The following is a 22,788-nucleotide window of genomic DNA, read 5'->3' on the forward strand; positions in this document are numbered from 1 at the left end:
CCTCAAAATGATTACAGAAGGAAGTGACTATTCCCACCCACCCCCACCCCATCCCAAAAAAACAAAAGCTGTCTTGTCTTGGAGCTGCAAGCCCTAGGCAATTAAGCATGTTGCATAGAAGGAATCCAGAGAATTAAATAAATAGTAAGGTAACTAGTACCAGTAGGGAGGATATGAAGTGAGTTCACAATGAACTGTTATCAAAATGTAACTGGCAAAGCAACTTGGATATTATCCAAAGATAGAATGCTGAAGTATAACTCAACACCAGAGATGAAAAGGATTATGTGAAAAATGGAGAGACATCAAACTGTAGTATTCAGGGTCAGAATGAACTTAAAGATTTTGCTTATCATTTTTTTTGAAAGGTATAAACATTAAATCATATATATAGATGTCTAGAAAAAATTATGTACTTAGGTTAAATTAGTAAACTTTGAGTGAGGAATTGTTTTGCTAAAGACATGTATCAAAATTAATTGTATCTAACTTAAAAAGTATATGTTTAAGTTTTGGTATGTGTGTTTTGATCATCAAAGATTCTTTTAGAAGTCAAGATTGTGAACTGATATTTATGAAACAGCAATTAGTATTGACATATTGGCAGTGAAGTAGTATTGCAGAAGCTGTATAAATATGGTCTGATTTGGGGGTCAGATTGCTTCTTTGATACAGAAGCTTCTTGCCTGTGATACTGCCAGACAACTCTATAGAGAAGTCTTGGTAAGCAAAATGGACTCAGCAATGCTCTCTTCTGTAAGAAATGCTTAAGAAATATAGCTTTAATTGCTTTTAAACACCACACTACTTGCATTTTAACTGGGAATTTATATTTGTATCAATAAAACAGAGAAATGGATTCAAAGATTTGTGCACTATAGTTACTGTTAGTACAATACCTGGATTGCAACCCACAAAACAATCGTAGGTGTACACTTTGTTTAGAAGTATTTGGATCTGCTATTAGGGGGTAAACAGGTAGCTAAATGCTCCCAAAGTACTGAACTATAGACAGATAGCTCAAACAAAGTCCCAACTGCAACACAAGTTCAAAAGATGTGTCTTGACCCCCTGCCTGAATACAGAGAGAATGGGGACCAGTTGAAACTCCACAGGGGATCTGTTTCAGAGTTTGGGAGAAACACAGTAGAAAGCCCCTTCCACGTGCCTGACAAACAGCTCTCTGAAAACTAAGGTGTCTTCAAAAGGGCCTCTCCTGCTCTTACAGAGGTGAGAATTATTTATATTCTGGAATCCCCATTAAACGTAGAGCTCTGACACCAGGATCTCAACAACAGTGAGCTCTAGAGGCCATTTTAGATGTTGACCATACATCAGTCCTTTAGGGAGCAATCCTATGGCCGCTAGTCAGGATATCTGGTTTTCTGGGAACCAACCTTGGAGCCTGCGCTCCAAGATCCGTTCCTAGAGAACCAACTTTCCCTCCCTTCTGCACTGCATCACAGGCAGCACGGAACACCCCAGTGCTCGCAAGAGGAGCGTGAAGCAGCCAAAACAGGGCGTTCCGGGGCAGAGAGGGCAGAAATGCCGGTATGACACATCTTATGTGTCATCCAGCAGCCTCCTCCCCCACTCCGCCCTCCCGCAGCTAGACAGCCGAAATCGGGAATGATCCCCTCTGTGCTTCTCCTGCCCTGCATTGGATAGGTGGTCGCCTACGAGTTTTGAGGCGGCTGCCTATTTGCATAGGATTGCGCCCTTAGACATTTCAATAGCAACGATTCAACAAGTGCAAGTAGTTTGTACATCTGCTAATAATGCAACAATTAAAAACCCCTTTTCAGTGGGTAAATAACTGTAATCAGCATACACACCTAGACTCCTCTGAAATCTAAAAGGGCTGTTTGGTTATATGAAGGGCCTGAAGAATGCAACATGTGCAGACCTATTTATGTATAGTGAATTTAATGACCTCTCTCTCTCTCTCTCTCTCTCTCTCCAATAGTTAGTGACAATAAGCTAATTAGTCAAAACAGGAAAGCTATTCCAACCACCACATGCATTTTCCTCTATAACACAGCCCACAAGTTGAAATCAGCCACTGCCTGAAACCTTTACTTACGGGCTCTCCATCCTTTCCAGGCAAACCATCCTTTCCAGGCAGCCCCGGTGGGCCCACAGGTCCTGGGTGACCAGCAACGTGCTCTATCACAGAGCCATCAGGGTGCTGCACGATGGTTCCAGGAGGGCCGGGGGGGCCCACAGGACCAGGGGATCCTTGAGCACCAGGCTCACCTTTCTGTCCTTTAGAGCCTGGGTATCCAAAGCCTGCATTTCCCTGGAGAGCGGGGAGAAATATGTACAATGAAAACAAGCCAGACATAACTTTTTTTTTTCGCTTATAGAAGTTGGAGGTGGGCATCTGCTAGATGTGAATCACTAACTTCCGTTATTGGCTCTCTCTGCTATGAAGACCTTCCTGCTTTCCTCTCTGACAAACCAGCAGAGAATTAATTATGTGTATATTTTTCTTCTTCCTTTTTCCGACCCCAAATCCCTGTCCTCTTCAAAATAATTGCTACAGGCAGCTCAACACCAGTGCTTTAGATGAGGAGGCCTTTGGAACAAGGATCCACCCTCCTACAACATTTGGCATACTGCTGCAAACTGTCCACACCAACAATAGTACATACAGTTTTGCACCCCCATGTACAAAAGCAACATATGTTAGTTGCAAGGCAAAGGGAAACAGCTGACTCTGACATTAAATCTTGCCATGCAACCAGGATCGTGCCCTTACCGCCCATGTTGGACCAATCCAGACACTGCTGGGCAGCAAGAACAAACTAACCACAGTAGAGCAGGAGTACATATACGGCCCCTTTAAGGAGCCGTGTATTCCTTCAGAGCGGGATGGGCAATGTGTGGCCCTCCAGTTGTTGTTGGACTGCAACACCCATAATCCCTTACCACTGGCCATGCAGGCTAGGGCTGATGGGAGCTGCAGTCCAACAACATCTGTAGGGCCACATGTTCCCCTCCGCTGTTAGAGCCACACATGAGTGACAGCCCCACTTACAGGAAGTCCAGGAAGTCTTGCAAGAAGACAGAGAAATCTTGCGAGATTGTGCTGGTTGTACGATTATATATGTCCGATGTGGGGGGGCCCGGGGGGGGGGCAAGGAGGAGACAGCTCAGGCCTTCACTCCACTGCTGGGAGACAAGACTGAACAGGAGGAGGTCAACCCAGGTGCTTGTTAATCCCCTCCCTTCCATTTCTGAGGCCAATGGAAGGAAAATCCAGTACAGCCAAAGGGAGACATTACAGAGGACATAGTTAAGCCTCCATGTTGGGGCTGGAGTAACTTGGGAAGCTTCCCTGTTCTAATTTGTCTGTTTAGTTTCCTAAGCACCTGGATCACCTCCTTAGGTTTTGAACCACCTGGAGCTCAATAACTACTATTATTATAGTATTTATCCCATCCGAGGCGCTTGATGAGCTGTGCTCAAATCTTGGATATAAATTTATAGTTAGAATATAAATCAAATAAAGATATCAAAACATATTTTTAAAAAAGAAAAAAGGGAAGGAAGGAGTGATACATTAAACTAAAGGAAACTGCAGGCAGGCACTACAGGGTCACTTGTTTCCTGCTGCTTCTAGCCATGCTAGGCTGCATATGCTGATCTGAGAATGATCCTATTGCCTTGCAGTAGGGCCTCTGATGCCCTTTCAACTCTCCAAGTTCTAAAAAAATACAGTATCCCATCAGGATGTTAAACTGAACAACATTCTCCTTGATCTCATGCTGATAGCCCAGTTCTTCCTTCTTCTTCTTTTAAATAACTGTTTCATATTATTATTTTTTTGTGCCATGCTCTAGATCAGGGGTGGGGAACAATTCTGGGTCTTGGGACCAGATTTCCCCCGGCCCAGCCAGATGATGTCAGAGGGGGTCAAACACCCTGATGTCATTCGCCCCAGCTTCATTGCACAGGACTCTCCCCAAGCCAGTGTGGACTGAAGCATCCCTGCACCCCTGCCAAGGCACTCCTCCACTCCACACCTTGGTCAGGGTGGCTGCGCCTGCCCGATGCCCGGGGAGCATGCGGGGCAGGTGAAGTGTTTCCACACCACTTGTCCTCCCAGTTGGGCGAGTGGCACTTTATTGTGTTACCGAGATCAAGTGAACCATTAAAGGGAATCCCTGCTATTAACATCCAAAGCCCCACTGTTATCCCTGCTAGCCTCCATGGGCCAGTGGCTAGGGGAGAGGGAAGGGCTTGGAGATGGAGCCCAAATGTCTGTGGGCCAGATGGGGAATCTCTGTGGGCCAGATCAGGCCCACCCTCTGGAGGATCCCAACCTCTGCTCTAGATTATGGCTGAGCGCCCACTTCCTAGTTTAATTACTCTGTTAGTACACAGACATTATCCTATCAGAAACCACCATTCAGTCCCCAGGCACATTCTGGACAATTTCTCAGTTGGAACCACTGGGTGCTGGAGACCACATACTGCAGCAACCTAGGCTGTGAAACAAATCAGAGGATAGATCTTGACTTTACCCCGCTGAATCTCTTAATAAAAGGGCTCTACATCCTCTCCTTTACTCTTGTGGAGGGAGTAGCAACCACATGTGAATAAATGTTTGAAGAATGCCATGTGATTTTAGTTCAGATCCCTCAGTTGCTACTCATTAGGGTTAGGAAGGTTCCTCTCAGAATAACATCACTTCTACTCTCGTCATCTTTTTAAGCATCTGGGATTAGCACATCTAGAGGCAGGATTTGGGTTGCTGTGGAGTTATGCCCAGTAAAATGTTACGGATGACAGACATATGTAAATTACATAAAAATAGTGGGAGTGTAGCAGTGTGAAGTGCTCCTGTTCAGTGTTCCAGTCAGCCAGCCAAGCCATCTTCCAGAGTGCTCCATTCCATCTCCCCCCCCCCTTATTTCCCCATTTTTCCCTCAGGTTGTGGCCACTGAGCGTGCTCAGTCCTCATTGGGTGTTTTGTGTCATCCCCACTTTCAGACTCCCCCCCCCGCCCGTATTATTATTATTATTATTATTATTATTATTATTATTATTTCTTGGTGTTCTCCTGAGCTTGCTGATACCTCCCTCTTATACATGGATGAGGATGTTTGACTGATACAGAATGGCTAGGTTCTATGTTCCTTTGTAGAAATATACCAGAATGAATTCTCATCACATTACTCCTTTGAAAAGCAAACAATATATCAACTGTGCTCACCTTAATGCCCAGCTCTCCCTTTTCTCCCTGCAAAACAAAAAGCAAAGCTTTTCAGAACAGTGTAACTATAATCGGGCCAACAAGCAGCAAAATGAGGTTGCATTAGCTGTACTTGGAAACGAATCCTTGCTGATAACCAAAGCGCCTTTTGGGGCAAAGGAAAGACGTCCATGAGTCTTGTGTTAAACAGCGAATTAGTGAATGTGTGTATCATGAGCAAACATTGCCTCCCATAAAGCTCAAGTCTTGTCCAAGAACTAAAAGAAACCTTCAATGTACAGGCATTGCAAGGAGCAGCTATCTCAAAATGAAGAAACGTTATTATGACCTGACAAGAAGCCTCCTGCCTTCCTAGTCTCACATACTTCTATATTTTCCTTCTAACTCTTCCCATGGAAAAGCAATGACACTAAGAAAGCTGTTTTCTAGCTTGTAGCTGCTGCTCCAAATTCATGTCTTCAACCATGAAAATATGACTCCCTTAAAGGAGAATGGAAAGGTATGGCAGCAAGAAACAATTTCATACATGGTCAGCAGCAGAATATGAGCGGGTGCAATGGGTTCTGATTATCTTGGACCCCCCTCTACAAGGAGAAAGTGGCTCCTTAACTTCCATCCCTTCTAAACGCTTTTGTTCTGTGCTAGTGTAACCCCCCCCCCTCTCTCCAGCCCCACTCCACCCCAGGATAATCAAGGCTGGAGAATCATTACAGCAGACCCTCTTGAATTCATCAAACATTGACCTGCTTTGGTGACGTTTCACTTCACCGCTCATTTAAAAAAAAAAGCCCTTTTTCTTCATTCAGGCAGAACATCTGAGAGGAAGCAAGTCTCAAGGCAAAGAGCAAGAATGGGCATGCTTCTTTTGCTTTTAGTGAAGCAAAGGAAAGGGGGGGGTCTATTCCTTACAATAGACAAGCAGAGTCATAACTGTCACCTTTGGATGAAAATAGCAAAGGAGAGCTATGTATCATCACTTTACCTTTTCACCTTTAGCATCACTTGTCGACAAAACTCCACCAACTCCAGAGTCCCCTTTAGAGCCACGTTCGCCTTTTTCACCAGGGTCCCCCTTTTCACCTTTGACTCCAACTATGGTGGAAATGGGGGCGGGGAGAGAGAATTATATACAACTATCTGTTCTGAAAAAAGGAGGGGGGCATAGCTGCAAAATGGGAGAATGAAAATTAGATGCTTGGGCATTCAGACCCAACATAAAAAAGACTGTTATATGTAACTGGATTGACAAAGAAATACCTCTTTCCTGATTATTATTATGAATGACATGTCAGGGAGTTTTCTGGTTTACAGTTATTTACTGACATGCATGACACTTATAACAATGTCCTCTTCGTTAAATTAATAAATATAACAAGGCATACTGATGCCTTTATAATCACTCTCCTAATATTTATCACAAAACCAGCAATGACAGAAGTCACATAAAAAGATGCCTTACTGGGGTTTCCTCATCTGTGGTTTTAAGTCCTGCTTCACAACTGAAACGACTGACTTGCATACCATGTTTCAGGGGGCATATGGTTATTCATTTACATGTTTATTTGTTGCCTGATTAAGGAATAGTTGCAAAACTGTGCTACAGATAGGACAGTGGTGACTTTATAGGTGTTAACTGATCAATGCTGTCTACAGCCAGTTCTAAAAACATGAAGAATTTCTAAGTTAAATCTGTCCATGACCCTAACTCTGGTTTCTGTATTTCTGCTTTCTTTGGGCAAGCACCACAAAAGTTTGCCCTGAGGCTAAGCTTAACATGAGGAATATATGACATCCAGGGTTTCGTTGTTCCGCTCATTTCCACACAGCATTATCAAGAGAACTTGAATGGTCAGAACTGTAATTATACTCATTTTTCATTTTTTAACAAGATGGTAGCTACTGTTAGAAAAACTAGTCTTACCTCCTGAGGTGAAATGTGGCCCCGCTTCTGGTTTGGTAAGTTCAGTTTGCAAAAAGAGTTTCTCTTCTGGTTGTGTGGGATCTTTGGCAGTGGGAGGAGAAGTGACAGGTGGAGGTTCCGGAAGACTTGGGATCACCGAAGTCACCTGGCCAAGGCAACAGGATTGGAATAAACTTTCATTTGTTCTGCAGTAGTCAACCTAAGGAAAATTCTTTAGTCCTACAAATTATTAGGTTGGATCCAGACTAAGTTAGCCATTCTTTATTAGAGAAATAATGCTAGTATTTTCAAAGGTATATTTACTTTGATGGAATGGGAGGTGAAATAAAATGACAAATAAATGTAGATTCAGTGTAACTATTTTTATCTACAATTACTATGACATTGGCAGCCTTATCCAATGTGTGTTTACTCAAAAGCAAGTCCCACTGCGTTTAATGGGGCTTACACCAGAGATGGAAAGAAAAAGCAGCCTAATAATATAAGATGATGATATACTATTGAAGCGTTCAATGTTGTTATAACTGAATGTCCACATTTATTGTTATTCCTTAATTAAATAAATAGGGATATTTATTTTCTAAGCTTTTTCTTCGTCTCTTCTGTATCAGCATGGTATGCTGAAGTGTATATACTTTCTAAGGCCAGATAATAATGTTTTCCTTTCGTTTACTACAATCCTGATATGTTTTATTTTTAACTTTTCTTTTATTCTTATTTTTTCAACTGGCAAAAGCAACCACATGCTCAGATACTTTAGGATGCAGTAGCTCATATCGCTGTATCTAACATTGGGTATATTTGTAATTATTGTTGGAATAAAAAAGGCAGAGCAATCCTATGGAGCTCAAGCGCCTATGGAGTGACAGAGGAATTACCACTTCCTAAACTCTGCCTCCTGCTGGCCAAGGCAAAACCTTTTTTCCGCCCCACAACTTTTTTTGTACCTGGTCAACCTTTTTTTTTTTTAATCCCTTCCATTGGTTTCAATGTGAGGGAAAATAACTACACCAGCTCCAGAGCTGGCACAGTTTTTCTCCCTTGTCAGGGGAACAAGAGAGATTTGGATCATGCAGAGCAAAGGCCTCCCCCAATATGCCCCTTTTCACTCCTGGCCCTCCTGCTGTCACAGCAGGAGGGCTGGGGAGGAGTGATGGCAGAGAACCTTTCCGCCACTGCAATGAGGAGGCCTCTGGAGATGAACCACTGGCAATGAGGGTGATCCACAACACTCAATGGCCCTTCTGCCACCCTCTCTGGGATCTTAGGAGTGACTTATTTTTTAATATCATAAATAAATCAGATAGTGCAATTTTATATAGTAAGCAATAATGTAAGCTTATGTTTGAATAAGTGCATATATTTCCATTTTTCCACAAATTTCTGGGTTTGTGTTCTGAATAAAATAAATTATCCCTGGCTTCACAATTACCAGAAATGTTGCATCTCTGGCTAGAACATGCAGAACAGATAATCTACACCTCTGGCCACTGGGTGGCATGTGTGTTCCACATCCCAATGCATGAGAAAAAACAGTGAAAACCATGAAATCTCTTCTTTCCTATATACATCAATCTTCAGTGCCCTCAATTCAAGCTAAGCTAGAGCCAGACCTATGTTTAACACCTTTTGTCCTAGGGGGCATTTTCTATTGGAAACTTGTTTCCCACCAGTTTCTAGTTTTGCTATTCTTTCTCTGTCTTCATTAAACACGTGAAATGCAATGCTTAAGGATGTCAGACGAGGACTATGGAAGCCCAGGTTCAAATCCCCATTCAGCTGTGAAGCTCATTGGGTGACTGTGGGCTAGTTAGTCACTGCCCCTCAGCCTTACCTATCTCACAAGGTAAAGAATGATCACTTCTCAGCCTTTTAGCTAAGATCAGGCGTAGCATGTGCAGCGTGAAGATAAAATGAGAAACATCTATGCTGCCCTGGGCTCCTTGGGGACAGGGCAAGATAAAAATGCAATAAATAAATGGTTGCTGCTGTTTTCTGTCCTTATTATATGCATTTAAAATTAGTTTCATTAAGATTAATGTCTTGTGAGCATTGGGGGTGGGATGCATAAGTCATTAAATGTGAGTTAAATCAGAAGCACCCCTTGTGCATGCACACGTACTGTATTAATTCTGTACTGTATACAATACAAAGTTGTTTTGAATGTGAAGTTGAATCTTTGCATACAAACTAATGAGCAGTTCTGGAATATCCCCTGTATAGAACCATTAGATACCTAAGAACTTCAGAGGGGGCCTTGTTACTGGTAATGGGAGCTGCACAAAGGGGAGGAATGTAGATCTCCCTTAAAATAATTTGTCGGAGACTTGGGGAAGTATGGAATGGACACAGGGCACCCCCAAGTGTCAGCACAACACTTAAAACCCTGGGGATCACCTTGCTAAGGGGGAAATCTTGTCCCCTTTTCCCCATCTGTCAACAGCTGTCAAACCAGCCTATATGCAGTCTTGTCTTGTCAGTCTCCTTGTATGTTTAATTCCCTTCAACAGCTGAAGCATACAAGACAATAGACAAGGTTGGCCTATATATTTTTGACAGCTGCAATTATGCATTTGTGCAAAAGCAAAACCCCAACAAAATAAATAAATAAAAATAACAAAGGAATTTGTGCAATTTTCTGGGGCTGAGAAAATAATAATAATAAAAAAATGCTCCAGCCCCATTTGCACAAATGTCCCCCCCCAAAAAAAAACCCTGGGGACCAGTGACAACCCCTCCAAAGTGCTGTTTGGGCACTGCTGGAGGGGCTGTCACTGGTGAGGGAGGCTTGAGGTGCCTTGGCTACGACTGCAAAGAGCAGCAGAGGTTTTACTGCCCTTGCTGAGCAGTTTGGTGGCTGCTTCCCTCAACCCACGATGGATTGGGTATCCTGGGTTTGGATGACATGCCAACCATCATAGGTAAAACAAACCTAAGAACAAGCCATGGGTTGTTAGAGTAGCTTGTTGCCCACAAATAAGCCACCCTGCAGGAAGCAACCTGAATTTGGACTATATGACAACCCACTGTGGCTTGTTACGCCTGATGGGTTGTTGTGTCGTGCGAACCCAGGAAACAGCAGTGACTCCTAGACCTATCTTTTTACAAAGAGCTGCAAGAGCAAGGAGTTGCATTTCAGGGATCCTGTTACCTATTTTTAGGATATTAGGATCATAAGAACCTAAGAGCAGCCATGATGGATCAGACCAAAGGTCTACCCAGTACAGCATTCTGTTCCCACACTGGCCAATCAGTTGCCCCTGGGAAGCCCACAAGCAGGACATGAGCACAATAGCACACTCCCACTCATGTTCCCCAACAACTGGTATGCAGAGACATTCCAGTACTGGACATAATATATCGCCATCATGACTAGTGGCCATTCTATGCATGTCTATAAAGAACCGTGGCAAACAAACACTCAGCCAGAGAACAGAGCATACTACCTCCAAAGCATGTGTTGTCAATGTGTGGCAAGAAACCATATGTCAGTGTGCAGGCCTAAAATCTAGGAGGCAAACATTAGGGATCTCACACAAAGCTGTAAAACATCCCCCATGTTTGATGTACGAATAGAACACAGGGCCCCGATACAAAGACATACACGGTGTTTCATTAACCTCTGTCTCTGGAATTGATGTCAAACAAGAACAAAAATTAGTATAAAATAAAATCAATGTGTAAAATCATAGCAGCACAAATCCAGAAAAAAGAGAGGATTTCGCTGCTTTAAATCTATCCATTTTAAGTAGAAACTTGAAAAGCAGGAATTAGACACTGAATGTAAACTATCAATAATAGCCAACAATACAAGCTTAAAAATCAAATTTAAAAAGTGCTAGTGATACAGAATATGCATTGCTAGGGGACCTAGTGGCAGTGGGTTTATGCAGTCTCATTACAGTAGTAACATTGGTAATGCTCATTACAGTGAAGGATGAACACTGTTCATTAAAAAAAAACTATTCTTCTTTTCTGGAAAAGAAGAAGAAATGTAGAAGGAACCAGTAAGGCAGTATTTTTTAAGGATTAATTTCTGTTGCAGATAGTGACCATGAGGTTCAGGAAGAGTAAGTTTCTTCCAGGTCCAAATATTTTTGCTCATTGAACATTTGATTCTGGTATCAAGATGTCTTTTTGGAGGAGAAAATACAGATATGCATTAATTTGGGGGTCTGAGGCCAATGGATTGCACCAAAATTGTCCATGTTTCCATATACAGTCTCTCTCTCTCTCTTGCTAAGTTTCCCTATATCTTATTATTCAAAGCATGTTATTGGTGTAGCAGATGCAACCCCATCCCCAACCTGTGCACTTACACTATTGCTAGTTCCACTCTTGAAAGAAAAACAACAACAATAGTACAAATATCAGTGATACTAACCCTGGCCAGTAACAGTGATTGGATCTGGCTAATCAGACACAGAAGACATTTGAAGAAGGAAAATTAACAGAGTCTGCAATTATGTGATGCACCACTGGAAACAGTCAATAGCACGCCAGGGATGTCTAGCCAAATGCTTGATGGTTGCCAAAAAACCAACAGCAGCAAACTTCCATTAGTAGGAAATGAGGAGTCCAGCTTGACCAGCTGCCTCAAAGCATTATTGCCCTGAAGCAACCTCACATCCGCAACACTACAAATATCTGAGCTTGGACACATTGTTTGGATAAGCACGAAGGGGCAAGTTTCCAGGCTGTACTGCACATCTGGTGAAAAGATAATTAGCAAAACATCCTTGGCCTTTTTGGTACCTCAGGAAATCTCCCTTTGGGTGATTGGCATGTAGAATGCTTGAAACCATGGTTCTCATGCACAGAAACAACAACCATATGCATGTGCACTATACACATGTGGTTTGCCAACTGCACCTCTAGTTGGAAGCCAAGGAAGTTTGCCAGCTTCGTGCAAAACCTGATAACCCCTGTCAATTACTGTAAAGTGCTGTATGTGGAGAATGAAGACTATCCATAAACTGCTGCTAGTAAAAATCCCGTCACTCACTTTTTAGTTAGGGCTGAAGCGTATGACAGTGAGGGATCACTTCTCAAAGCTGGCTATCAGTTTGCTTTCAAACAGGATTCAGGATGTTGGTTACCCCTTATAAAATCCTAAAGAGCCTGGACCCAGCACCTTCTCCTATATGAGTTTTGCCCCTAAACCCCTTCCCCAGGAATGCTGTACTTGACTTCCTTGATCAAGAAATAAATGCAAACATCAGAGAACTGCCAGGGATTTCACAGGATACAACAGTCACATTAACTGCATAGCAGAAAATAAAACTCAGCAAGGTTTCTCTCTCTCTCACACACACACACACACACACTGCCAATCATAACAGGGAAGAATGTGTTGCTCAGTGGTAGAGCACATGGACTGCATGCAGAAGGTCCCAAATCTCAACTTCTGGCAATGCTGTTTATAAAGCCAGTGTGGGGAATCTCTGGCTCCCCAGATGTTGTTGGACTACAACTCCCACCATCTCTGACCATTGACCGAGCTGGCTGGTGCTGATGGGAGTTGGAGTCCAACAACATCTGGGGAGCCAGAGGTTCCTCGCCCCTGTTATACAGGATGTCATATAGCAGGGATAGGAAAAACCCTGCCTGAGACATAGACACAAACCATTCATTTGATTCAGACAGCTCCAGATATCAATACATTGTAGGTTTGAGCTGACATTCAAGGGTGGTTGGTTGAATAACCATTCAGGTCTTTAGCAAAGCCCTTCCTGAATCACCCTAATCCCATTTCTCTTCTACTAACATCTAATTCCTCTCTGTTCCATCCCTGTTATTAACGTGCCAAACCCTGACCTCTCCCTGGCTTGCCTATCCGTTGCAGAGTCTAGCCTCTCTAGATAAGGCTACTATGCCACTTCGATGTTCCACATGCTGCTGGTGTTAAATGTCTGCAGAGCAGTAGTACTAGGAAATCAAATCAGAGCATCGCACATATTTTAATGAAGCTTGCATACATCATTATCTTAAAAACAAAATAACTCCAGTACTGGGCAGAGATCCCTTTTCTTGTCAAAATGACCCTTGTGAAAACACGGCAGCTCAGCGTCAAGTTTCTTGCAAAAGTATCAGTCTGTAGGTTGATAGGAAGTGAGGACATGCATCAGATAGGGCTTGTGGTGATCTTATTGAATTTTCAATCTACCACCACCCTGACCTCTTCCAAGATAACACTACATGAGCAACCTCATACTTCACTGCTCAAAGGAAAGGCAATACTTGTTTATCAAATGATCAAGGTTCCTTGTAGCTTTTGTAATTTTTCTATTTAAAACAAATGTATGGTACAGTTGTGCCTTAGAGTAAATGAGGAATCCAACCAAGTGTGAGCTTCTGTTAACACAGTGTAACATTAGCTAAGGAAAGAGGAGAGAGGTTTCTGGCCTCATGCAGACTGTTTTCCCCAAATACATGCACTCCCTATGGGGAATGAACCAGATGACTAAGGGACTATGAACTATGAACACTTTTTAGACTGGCATGAGGCACTTTTGAAGGTTGTTGACATAGCAGAGAAAGCAAAAGTAATCCATTTTCATTCATGTATACATTCTAGCCAATGTTAGCCTTTACATTCAATTTGCAAATGTGGGAAATGCAAAAACCAATCCAACTGTCACTTGTGAAAATTGCCTAAGAAAGGGAACTGCAGGGGGAAAAAAGAGATTTTGCTCTCAGAAAAGGAGTTCTCCTTCTCTATCTTAGTTAATAAAGATGCTGGTTTTCCTTTTCAAAGAAACTGATATTTTATTTTATCAATATCTGTTGAGAGGTATGTTGAATTGGAAAGTAACAATGTGGCTCTAAGCCTTTAGGTGAATTTCAAGGCTGAATGGTGACTGTAATTTTGATCCTCTTACATACCCACGTCCTTACTTTTTATCCACTTTATTATATATTGGTGCAGCACACTGTGTCAGGGTGGAAACTGGGCCGATAGAACCCCAGAGCAGTTCTGATTCTGAGGAGGATCAGCAATCCGTGGGAGAGGAGCCAGCTCATCCCTCACAGGCACAGCAGCGGGCAGAGATTCCTCCTGCTGGCATTCCTGAGATAGATAGTGATCCTAGCAGTGAGAAAGTGCAGGAACAGGGCTTGCTAGACGCTCAACGCAGATGCAGGGAGCGACGAGTGATGGAGGGCGCGGAAAGGAGGCGTAGCGCCCATTTGGTGCGCAAGCAATGGCTGCCTGCCGTGGACCCAAGGGAAAGAGGGAGGATCTCTCCCTAGCCCATAAGTTCAGGGTCTTCAAGTGACTCTCCTTCAAACAGGGATCAACTGCCTACTCGGCGCATAGGCCACTCTGCTGTTCCTTGCTTAGTCGCTGGTGATTAGCATCTGAAAGAGTCATTAAGTTGTAAAAGGATTAAAGCCTTGAAAAGAAACCTTTCATCTGTGTCTTGAGTTGGCTATTGGAGTCTACTGAAAAAGGCCGCCAGGGCACTCCTGACACACTATATAGATGTAGCTTCTATCAAAAAGGTGACAAATAAAGTGGAGAACCTTCTACTGAGAGCTTAAAAAAACCCCAGTTCTCATCTGCTACACCAGCCTTCCCCAATCTGGTAGCCTTATGGCAGTTGCAATCCAACACACTAGGTTGGGGAAAGCTGTGCTACACTATATACATCATTTGTATTTCCCTGTTGGAAATAATAATGTAGGACTGATGAACATAATGAAATAACTGTTTATGACAGCCATTTCCCCCCTCTGCCTTTAACAATTCCACATGTGCAGCTGATGGGTCATCACAAGCAGATGCTACAACTTTGCAAAATACCAACCTTCCTCAGCATAGGACTGAGTGATGCTGAGTGAGACAACACATTAGCCACAAGCAGAGGAAAATAAGTTGTATCGGAGAACAAGAGGGAGAAGAAGGGCCGACCCACATTTATCTAACCTGTGAGGGTCATTCACAGGAAGTGTTTCAAAAGGTACATTTCTACATGGGAAAATGGCTTTGGACTCACCCTTTCCTTTTCTGCTGGCTGTGGCTTTTCTTCAGCTCCACTTCCTCCATCTCCAGACATCTAAAGAGTTTTGTTTTTGAAAGAAAGAAAGAAAGGAAGGAAGGAAGGAAGGAAGGAAGGAAGGAAGGAAGGAAGGAAGGAATTCTTGGTCAACAGATGATATGGACAAAAACTGGTAGCACTCACTTATTCAATGTATTTGTTCTAATAATCAGTTTCCCTGAAAAACACTGTGCAACACAAAAGCTGGGATGTGGTCATGCTAATAGAACTTTGGTCTAAAAATACATTAACATGCCTAGTGCATATTAATATGAATGTGTTGGACTATACCAGAAGATAAATCCACATAAGGCACACACTGCTATGGGAAGTGACCTCTCATGTTTTAGGGAGCTCTTCCTTTCTCATGAGTTCACCCACCCTCCTGGGTGGGCAAGGAGGGTCTATGCTACAGGCTCCTATTCCCTACCTATCAGCAAAGGTAAGAGGGAGAGCCTTTCCACTATTCTGTTCCTATGAACAGCCCTCCCATAGGAACCCATTGGCATCAGACATTCCTGGCCTTCTGGAGGCAAACGAAGCTGCCTTTATTCAAGGCAGAGTATAACTGACTGATTTCTAAGGCTGCAGTCCTATGGTTCCTGGGAGACAGTGGTCCACCCTTGGAGGGGGAGATCCTATCCTAGATGCCCCTCCCAGCCCCCACGAAAACCTCCAAGGCCTTTGCCTCTCCAATGTCAAAGCTCTGGTGCTGGTAGAGTCAAAAGGGGGCAGGTCAGGAACATAAGAAGAGCCATGCTGGATCAGACCAAGGGTCCATCTAGTCCAGCATTCTGTTCAGGAAGCATGTTAGCTTACCCCCAGCATAGTGGGGAAATGTACACCAGCTATAGAGCTGGCATAAAAAATTGTCAGGATTGGGCCCAGGCTCACTGTGGAGTCCGAAGATTCTGAACCAGATCCAGAGGTGGAATTAGGAAGAGAAGAGCTGGGTCAGACAGCAGGGGAGAAGATTCCCCAAGATACTCCAGCAGTCAGAGAAGAATCTTCCCAAGGACATGACAATCAGTTGGGCCAGGTACAGACACCGCTTCTCCCTTCTCTGGGAAAGCAGCAACTCACAGAGGGGGAGGGGCAAGACTTGGAAGGTGCAAGAGCCCTCCGTCACTCAAAGAGGGCGGAGCACCTGAAGGAACTGAGAGGCTCTGCCAGATTAGCCACTCACCAGAGTCAACGGAGGGAGGACCCTCCCTGAGGGAAGCAATGGGGAAGCCCTTCGAGTTCTGTGTACGTTCCCTAATCTTAGTTTAGTGGCAACTCTCTTACTCCACTGAATTCTTTCTCTATTAGAGAACTCAGGATTGGCTAATTAGGCCTGCGGTAGTTTTGGACAAGTACTGAGTCTGCATTGTCTGAAACACTAGCTGCCAGCATATTAAAGCTGCCAGTTGTTTTCCGGGCCAAATTCAAGGTGTTGGTTTTGACCTTTAAAACCCTACATGGTTCCAGCCCAGCCTATCTCAAGGAGCGCCTCCAGCAACACCAGACAGGCCGCTTAACAAGATCACCCTCGGATGGCCTTCTCTCTGTCCCATCAGCCAGGACAGCTAAACTGGTGGGGGACGAGGGAGAGAGCCTTCTCTGTGATGGCCCCCACTCTGTGGAACTCCCTCCCTCCGCCATGCCCCCTCTTTAATGAGCTTCCACCGCACATTAAAAACGTGGTTGTTCAGGCAGGCATTTGGGATGGGTTAGGGTATTTTAGAAAATGTTTTTACTGTAGAATTTTATTGTTTTAAACTGTTTTATTATATACTTTGTACATCGCCTAGAGTGGCTGGGTGACCAGCCAGATGGATGATTGATTGATTGATTGATTGATTAATTAAGGGCTACTGACTTGAAGATCTGGTCTTTGCCTGGTGACTGCGCAGTGGAACGGCTCATAGTTCTGACAATAATTTCCTTCCAGCCGATTCCAATGGGTGGGAAATGATCAAAAAGGTGGGGAGGGGAGGGGAGGGGAGGGGAGGGGGGAGGCGGCGGCGGCAGCAGCTCCTCACTTCCTTTTCCTCCTCTGGTACAGTCACAAGGAGGAGATTGGAAGCCTCTGCTTCCATTTTACATTAACTTGTCTTCCTAATCCAGATAAATTGTGGTTAATCTTAACTACAGTAAATGAAAACAAACCAGCCTCATAAACCATTGTTTGAACTTGAATTGTTTCCATTAACAATAGTTAAGATTAACCCACAGTTTATCTGTGTTAGGAAGACACAGCAAGCTGTGGTTAATCGAAAATGGAAATGAAAACTTCCAAACTCCCCCTTGCAGCCACACCAGATGGGGATATTAGCCCAAGGGGAAGGCTAGACAAAACTAGCTCTGTATATGGCAGTTTCAATATGTTCATATATTCAAAACCTGCCCATGATAGAGCCACTCACCATATCAGAATCATCATCCTCTTCCTCACACTGGACATCAGCTGCCTGAGGATCTCCTTTCACTTTCAGTTCTGCAATCACACCCTAAAAAAACAGGAACACAAACATTAAATCTTCAGTTGCCCAGAAGGAGAGAGCACCACTCCCAGTTGTAGTACAGCCCGCAGGCCTACACTCTAATGATTGATTACATTCCCCCACTTGATTTTAAGTCCAGATTCATTCCCAACACAAATAACAGTTTGCTCATATTTCCATTGACACAAATCATACTTTGCAGAATCCCCCTGGCAACAGCAATGGTTGTTGTATCACACACCTCACTGAAACGAACAGTTCATTGATCTTTGCCCACAGATCACACGTCTGCACTGATCAGAACTGTAGCATCCAATGTGAAATCTTTAAGGCAGGAAAACAAATTCGATGTAGGAGAGGAGGACAATGTGACGATAATCATGCCTTGTTGCAAGGAACCGGCCTTGATATCTTTCTGATCTCTTCCAGGGCTATGGATCTACTTTCTGGTGGGAGGGCTTTCAGGGGGTCAAGGACACAGGTAATCAGGCTGCTAGAAAGACACACAGGAGCAGTTTTTAAGTAACATCAGTGCTACAGAGCCAAGGAATGAGGTGGGGCAGGCTGCTTCAGGCACTTATTAAAAATATCATCTTCTAGCTGAATCCTTTGCATGGGGGGGGGGGGCGTCCTTCTGAGTTAATAATGTGGAAGCTGAAAGTGCAGCATGACCATCAAATAACAAGCTGCCCCTTGGAATCTGATAATGAGAACATTCCTGCTCTAGCCTGCTGACTGAGCTGATTTAACGGGGGTCACTGACAAAACTCGTGGAGAAGGACATGATAGGATTTTTACCCAAAGGGTTATGTATGCAGCTGCCCTGCAAAGTTGCTCTAGAGCAAGAACCCACAGGTTTTTACATAGCACAGGCAGCATGTAAGCAGAAGTTGTCTCCCTGCAATCCTCCTCTTTCCCAGCTCACAAAAGCCAAGCAACTTCCCCACTTACAGGAAAAGGGCTTGTCCCATACCTCAAACCATACTTCAGTAAGCCACTGCAGATGCATGCATTCATGTGCATTCGCCTCTAATTTGGGACAACTCACAAATATCCTCCCCATCACAAATTATGCAGATCACCCTTCCTTCTTACTATAATTCCACAACGTCTTTGTAGACCAGCCTTCCCCAACCTGGTGCCCTCCGGATGTGTTGGACTACAACTCTCAACATCCCTCAGCCAGGGAAGGCTACTGTAGACTGTTGAAAGTGTTTACACAGAATAGCAAAATGTTGTGAAAGTTTAAGTATAGCTCAGCTCAGCAGCTTTTATCCTAACTGATGGAGACTGATGAAAGCCAAGGATTCTAGGGATCTTTAAGATTGGACTTCTATCAACTATGAACCAATGCCATCTATTGCTTAGTTTCTATTCACAAGTAGCAATTGTCTCAATGAGGTAAGTGTGAATCTTTCCTAGCAAAAATGCATTGCTATAGCTCCAGCTATTTCCAACCCTAGTTTATTACTGCCTTTTTGATAATTATGGATTAGGTGGCTTTACAACACCAAATCTTTCCATTCTCCTGCCAGAGTGTTGCTCGCAGGTTAGCCAATGGCACTCCTTTATTTGCCACCTATTGCCAAGCCTCCCAAGTCAGAAGTTACAAAATTATGCACGCCAATCATGATTTCTAAATTAAATGTACAACCTTCACCTACCTCCTAACTCACCTTGGTTGTGAAACAGAAAATGGCTTTACACCTAACAAGAAGCCACCATGGGTGAATTTCCCCCTGGGGATTCTCATCATTTCGAATATTCAGGGTATGGTGGGGGTGTGCTACAGCTTCTTGTTACTTGTGACCCCAGTGAGGGTGAGTTGTTGGGGTGGATGACAAGCTACGCAGAACCCAAGGGCTATTTTAGGATTGCAGGTGGCTTGTCCATCACTCAATCCACCCACCCTCACCAGGGTGGCATGTAGCAAGAAGCTATGGTGCGCCCCCTCCACAGCCCAAATATTCAAAATGGTGGTGGCTGCTGTGACAAGAAGCCCCAGGAGGAAATTCGCCCATATGATTTCTCATTACATGCAAACCGGGCCAGAGAGCTGATGGCTCTGTATCGGCCTTCCCTAATCTGATGCCCTGCAGCTACGTTGGACTAAAACTCCCACCATCCCCAGCCAGCATAGCCCCATCACAGTTTACTGAACAAAACAATGATGTGGCCATGCTGGCTGGGGATGGTGGGATCTGTAGTCAAACTCATCTGGACGGCAACCAATTGCTTACCCCTGGCTTATTCAAATCCACAATAGCAGGAAGTTACAAATCTGGCAACCTAATGGTATAAACAGTGCTGTAATTTGGACTTGGGAGACCTGAATTCAAATCTCAGCTCAGACAGCCTTGGACAAGGAAGTTGAATGCAGTGGATGGATAGGATTTAAAGAGGCAGCCATAATGTATAAACCATTCCTCACACTTGGATCCCTATTGATAAATATGACCCAACAGTGGCACTGCTTTGTCTTTAGCATGAATGAGACAAAGACTCATTGAGCCCTCTAATGAACATGAATAAGACAATGAGCATCACCATTCCTTTCTCCCCAGGTCACATTCACAGTGCCTTTTGGACAGAATGCTAGAATCCATTCACCACATCCTGCCACAACTCTGTTCCCTCAAGCATCCCTTCCCATACATGTATAAACTCCTGCCAGGTAACAGCAAAAATTTTGTACGCAGCGAGATCTTGATCTGGGAAAGTGCCAGGCCTGTATGTTCAAGAACAGAATTTACATATCTCATCTCACTGTAAACAAACTACACAATGTATCATCTCATGCTCCTAGGACAGTGGAAATAGGAGGCAGGCAGGGACAGGTCAGAGGCTGCAAGTAGCTGCATGAACAAAAGTGGGAGTGCATATATACAAAAGATCTCCAGGTGCTCCATGTTCCTAGGAGAGAAAGGCAGATTGCCTACTGTGAGACAATACGCAAGCATTTTATTTTGATGTCTCTCAAATCCTAACTCTGCCATGGCTTCCCAGTGCTCGTCATTCCAATCTCTGTGTTGGGGGCTAAGAGATCATGGAAACTGCTGGCAGATAGAAAGGACAGCAGTTAATTTGGAGTACAAAGGCAAATTTAGGGTTGCCCATGAACATTTCTGGGGTGTGTGAGAGAGAATTTTATAAGCCCACTTACTTACCTTTTTAGTGTGCTGTAAGTGTTTCCTTGCAGCTGCTTCTTTCCTTGGTGCCATTAAAAAAAAAAATACAGCCATGCGCTTCTTCTTGAAGCAATTCCAGACAATCAGGGATTGTGTAGGCAACATGATGTCATTGTATCATCATGCAGTACATCAGTTTCAGCTATGTGACAATGCATGAAGCCAAATCAGAACAGGGTCAGGAAGTATTGCCCTCACTTTGAAAAGGCTTCCTGATAATGCCATGTAGCCAATCAGATTGCTCTATGTCATGAAGCCAAATAAAAATAAGGGCAATGTTTCCTGTCCTCATTCTGAGTTGGCGAACATTTTCACCCTGTTTTGCTGACCCTACAAAAAATTATCTAAACAGAAAGGGTGCATTTCATGGGTGGGAGGGGGGGTTGTGAAATACACCCCATTGTTTCAGCTCAGCACGAAGACAACTGTATTTTAAATGGATGCCTAAGCCTACATTCCCAATTATTTCTGTATAGGTTATTTTTGGTCAGGCTTTACAGTTTCTTTCCAAGCCAAATCCCTGGCCTCAAGAAGCCGACAATGTTCATTATTAGTTTACTTATTTTGCCCCCTCTAAAGAAGGAAAATGTTGTGTGTTTATTACGCTGTTTAAAAACAGTGTCTAGTCTAAACAATCCTTCATCCATTAACCTGTCATGTTTACATTCCTCAGTATAATCTACACTTCCTTAGCATTTATTTATTCTTAACAACTACTGTATACATTTGAAGCACAACAAATTCTTTCCTAAAAGTCCAAAAGAAAACCAAAACATATAGTGTAATTGGCCACTTTAAAAATAGGGACAGAAAACATGATTCCTCATCCCCTGCCTCCCTGAACACACACACACACACACACACACACACACACTTGTGACATTGTTGCCTGGTAAGTAGGCTGCCCATTTACTTACACATTGCCAAAAAAGAGGAATCACAGCATGAAAAAAGAGGACAAAAGAAGACTCCAATTTGCATAACATTTGCATATGCAAATCTACATGTGTAAGGGCAAATTTGGAAATTTTAACAATAATTTAAATAGAAATACGATGCATCTCACCACAGTAGACCTGTGTGCTTGCCCAGCCTGCCGGCCAGGAGCTCCCTGTTGATGGGCAACTTCAAGGCCCCTGCTGCTCTCCCTTCTTATGGTTCTTTGACTTTTAACTAGACTTGGACTGGACAGCCCATCAAATAGAGGACACTTTCAAATACAGGACTCTCCAAAACAGGGCACTGTCCTCTGCAAAGTAGGAAATCTGGCAACCCTGCTATAAAGTCAGTGAGTTTTTATGTTAGTTACCTATTAGGAGAGAAAATTCTTAAGAGTTTCTTTTGATGGTGGCAGGATTCCTGTCAGCAGCAGCGAAGACCATGGCCGTGTTTCCATGACAAAGGAAGGAGAAGCGAATGGAGGAGTACTGGATTTTTTTAAAGGAATCAGCTTTGCTGCACTTTGGTCCATGCAGGGCTCCACAAGCAGGTTCTCCGCACCATCGCTTCACAGAACATACTTCCTGGTGGGGGTGGGGGTTGGAGTGAATGTCATCTGACTGGCAGAGGCTGCTCAACCAATAAGAGAGGCTTCCCCCTCCCCCCTTTCTCTTTTTCCCTGAAAGTGCAGATGCACCTGCATTTCAGGAGCAAGCCTCATTGAGCACAATGGGAGTTACTTCCGAGTAGACATCCATATGCTTGTGCTGGGAAAGGGGGAGGAGAGAACACAAAGATGGGAAACCAGCCCTCATTTTAACCCGCAGAATCTCTATAACGAAGGGTCAAAGTACTTATTTCCTAAGGCAATAAACCAAACAAAGGAGAATCGGAGCCTCGAGATCACATTTTACCACACTTAGGGACTTGGGTTTTAAACTGTACCACGTCAGTTGAGGGGATCTCTGTAAGTTCTGATGTGGGCATTCACAGG

The 22,788-nt window shown here is 43.7% G+C and overlaps 1 protein-coding gene and 1 long non-coding RNA gene across 2 annotated transcripts in view; both read right to left on the reverse strand.

The window, feature by feature from the left end:
• The window catches only part of LOC146357977 (uncharacterized), a 717,854-nt gene that overhangs the window by 296,209 nt on the left and 398,857 nt on the right, over positions 1 to 22,788 (reverse strand). The gene's annotated exons all lie outside the window — the stretch shown is intronic.
• COL18A1 (collagen type XVIII alpha 1 chain) overlaps positions 1 to 22,788 on the reverse strand; it is a 111,186-nt gene that overhangs the window by 48,515 nt on the left and 39,883 nt on the right. Inside the window, exons 3-8 of the mRNA XM_084859665.1 lie at positions 17,590 to 17,673; positions 15,140 to 15,199; positions 7,143 to 7,287; positions 6,204 to 6,313; positions 5,222 to 5,248; positions 2,084 to 2,299 (exon numbers count right to left, since the gene is read on the reverse strand). Coding sequence (XP_084715791.1) covers positions 2,084 to 2,299; positions 5,222 to 5,248; positions 6,204 to 6,313; positions 7,143 to 7,287; positions 15,140 to 15,199; positions 17,590 to 17,673 — 642 coding nt within the window. The remainder of the gene's footprint in view (positions 1 to 2,083; positions 2,300 to 5,221; positions 5,249 to 6,203; positions 6,314 to 7,142; positions 7,288 to 15,139; positions 15,200 to 17,589; positions 17,674 to 22,788) is intronic.

Source organism: Heloderma suspectum, chromosome 1 (assembly GCF_057233095.1).
Source record: "Heloderma suspectum isolate Gila_16-S chromosome 1, 16-S_ref, whole genome shotgun sequence".
NCBI lineage: Eukaryota > Metazoa > Chordata > Lepidosauria > Squamata > Helodermatidae > Heloderma > Heloderma suspectum.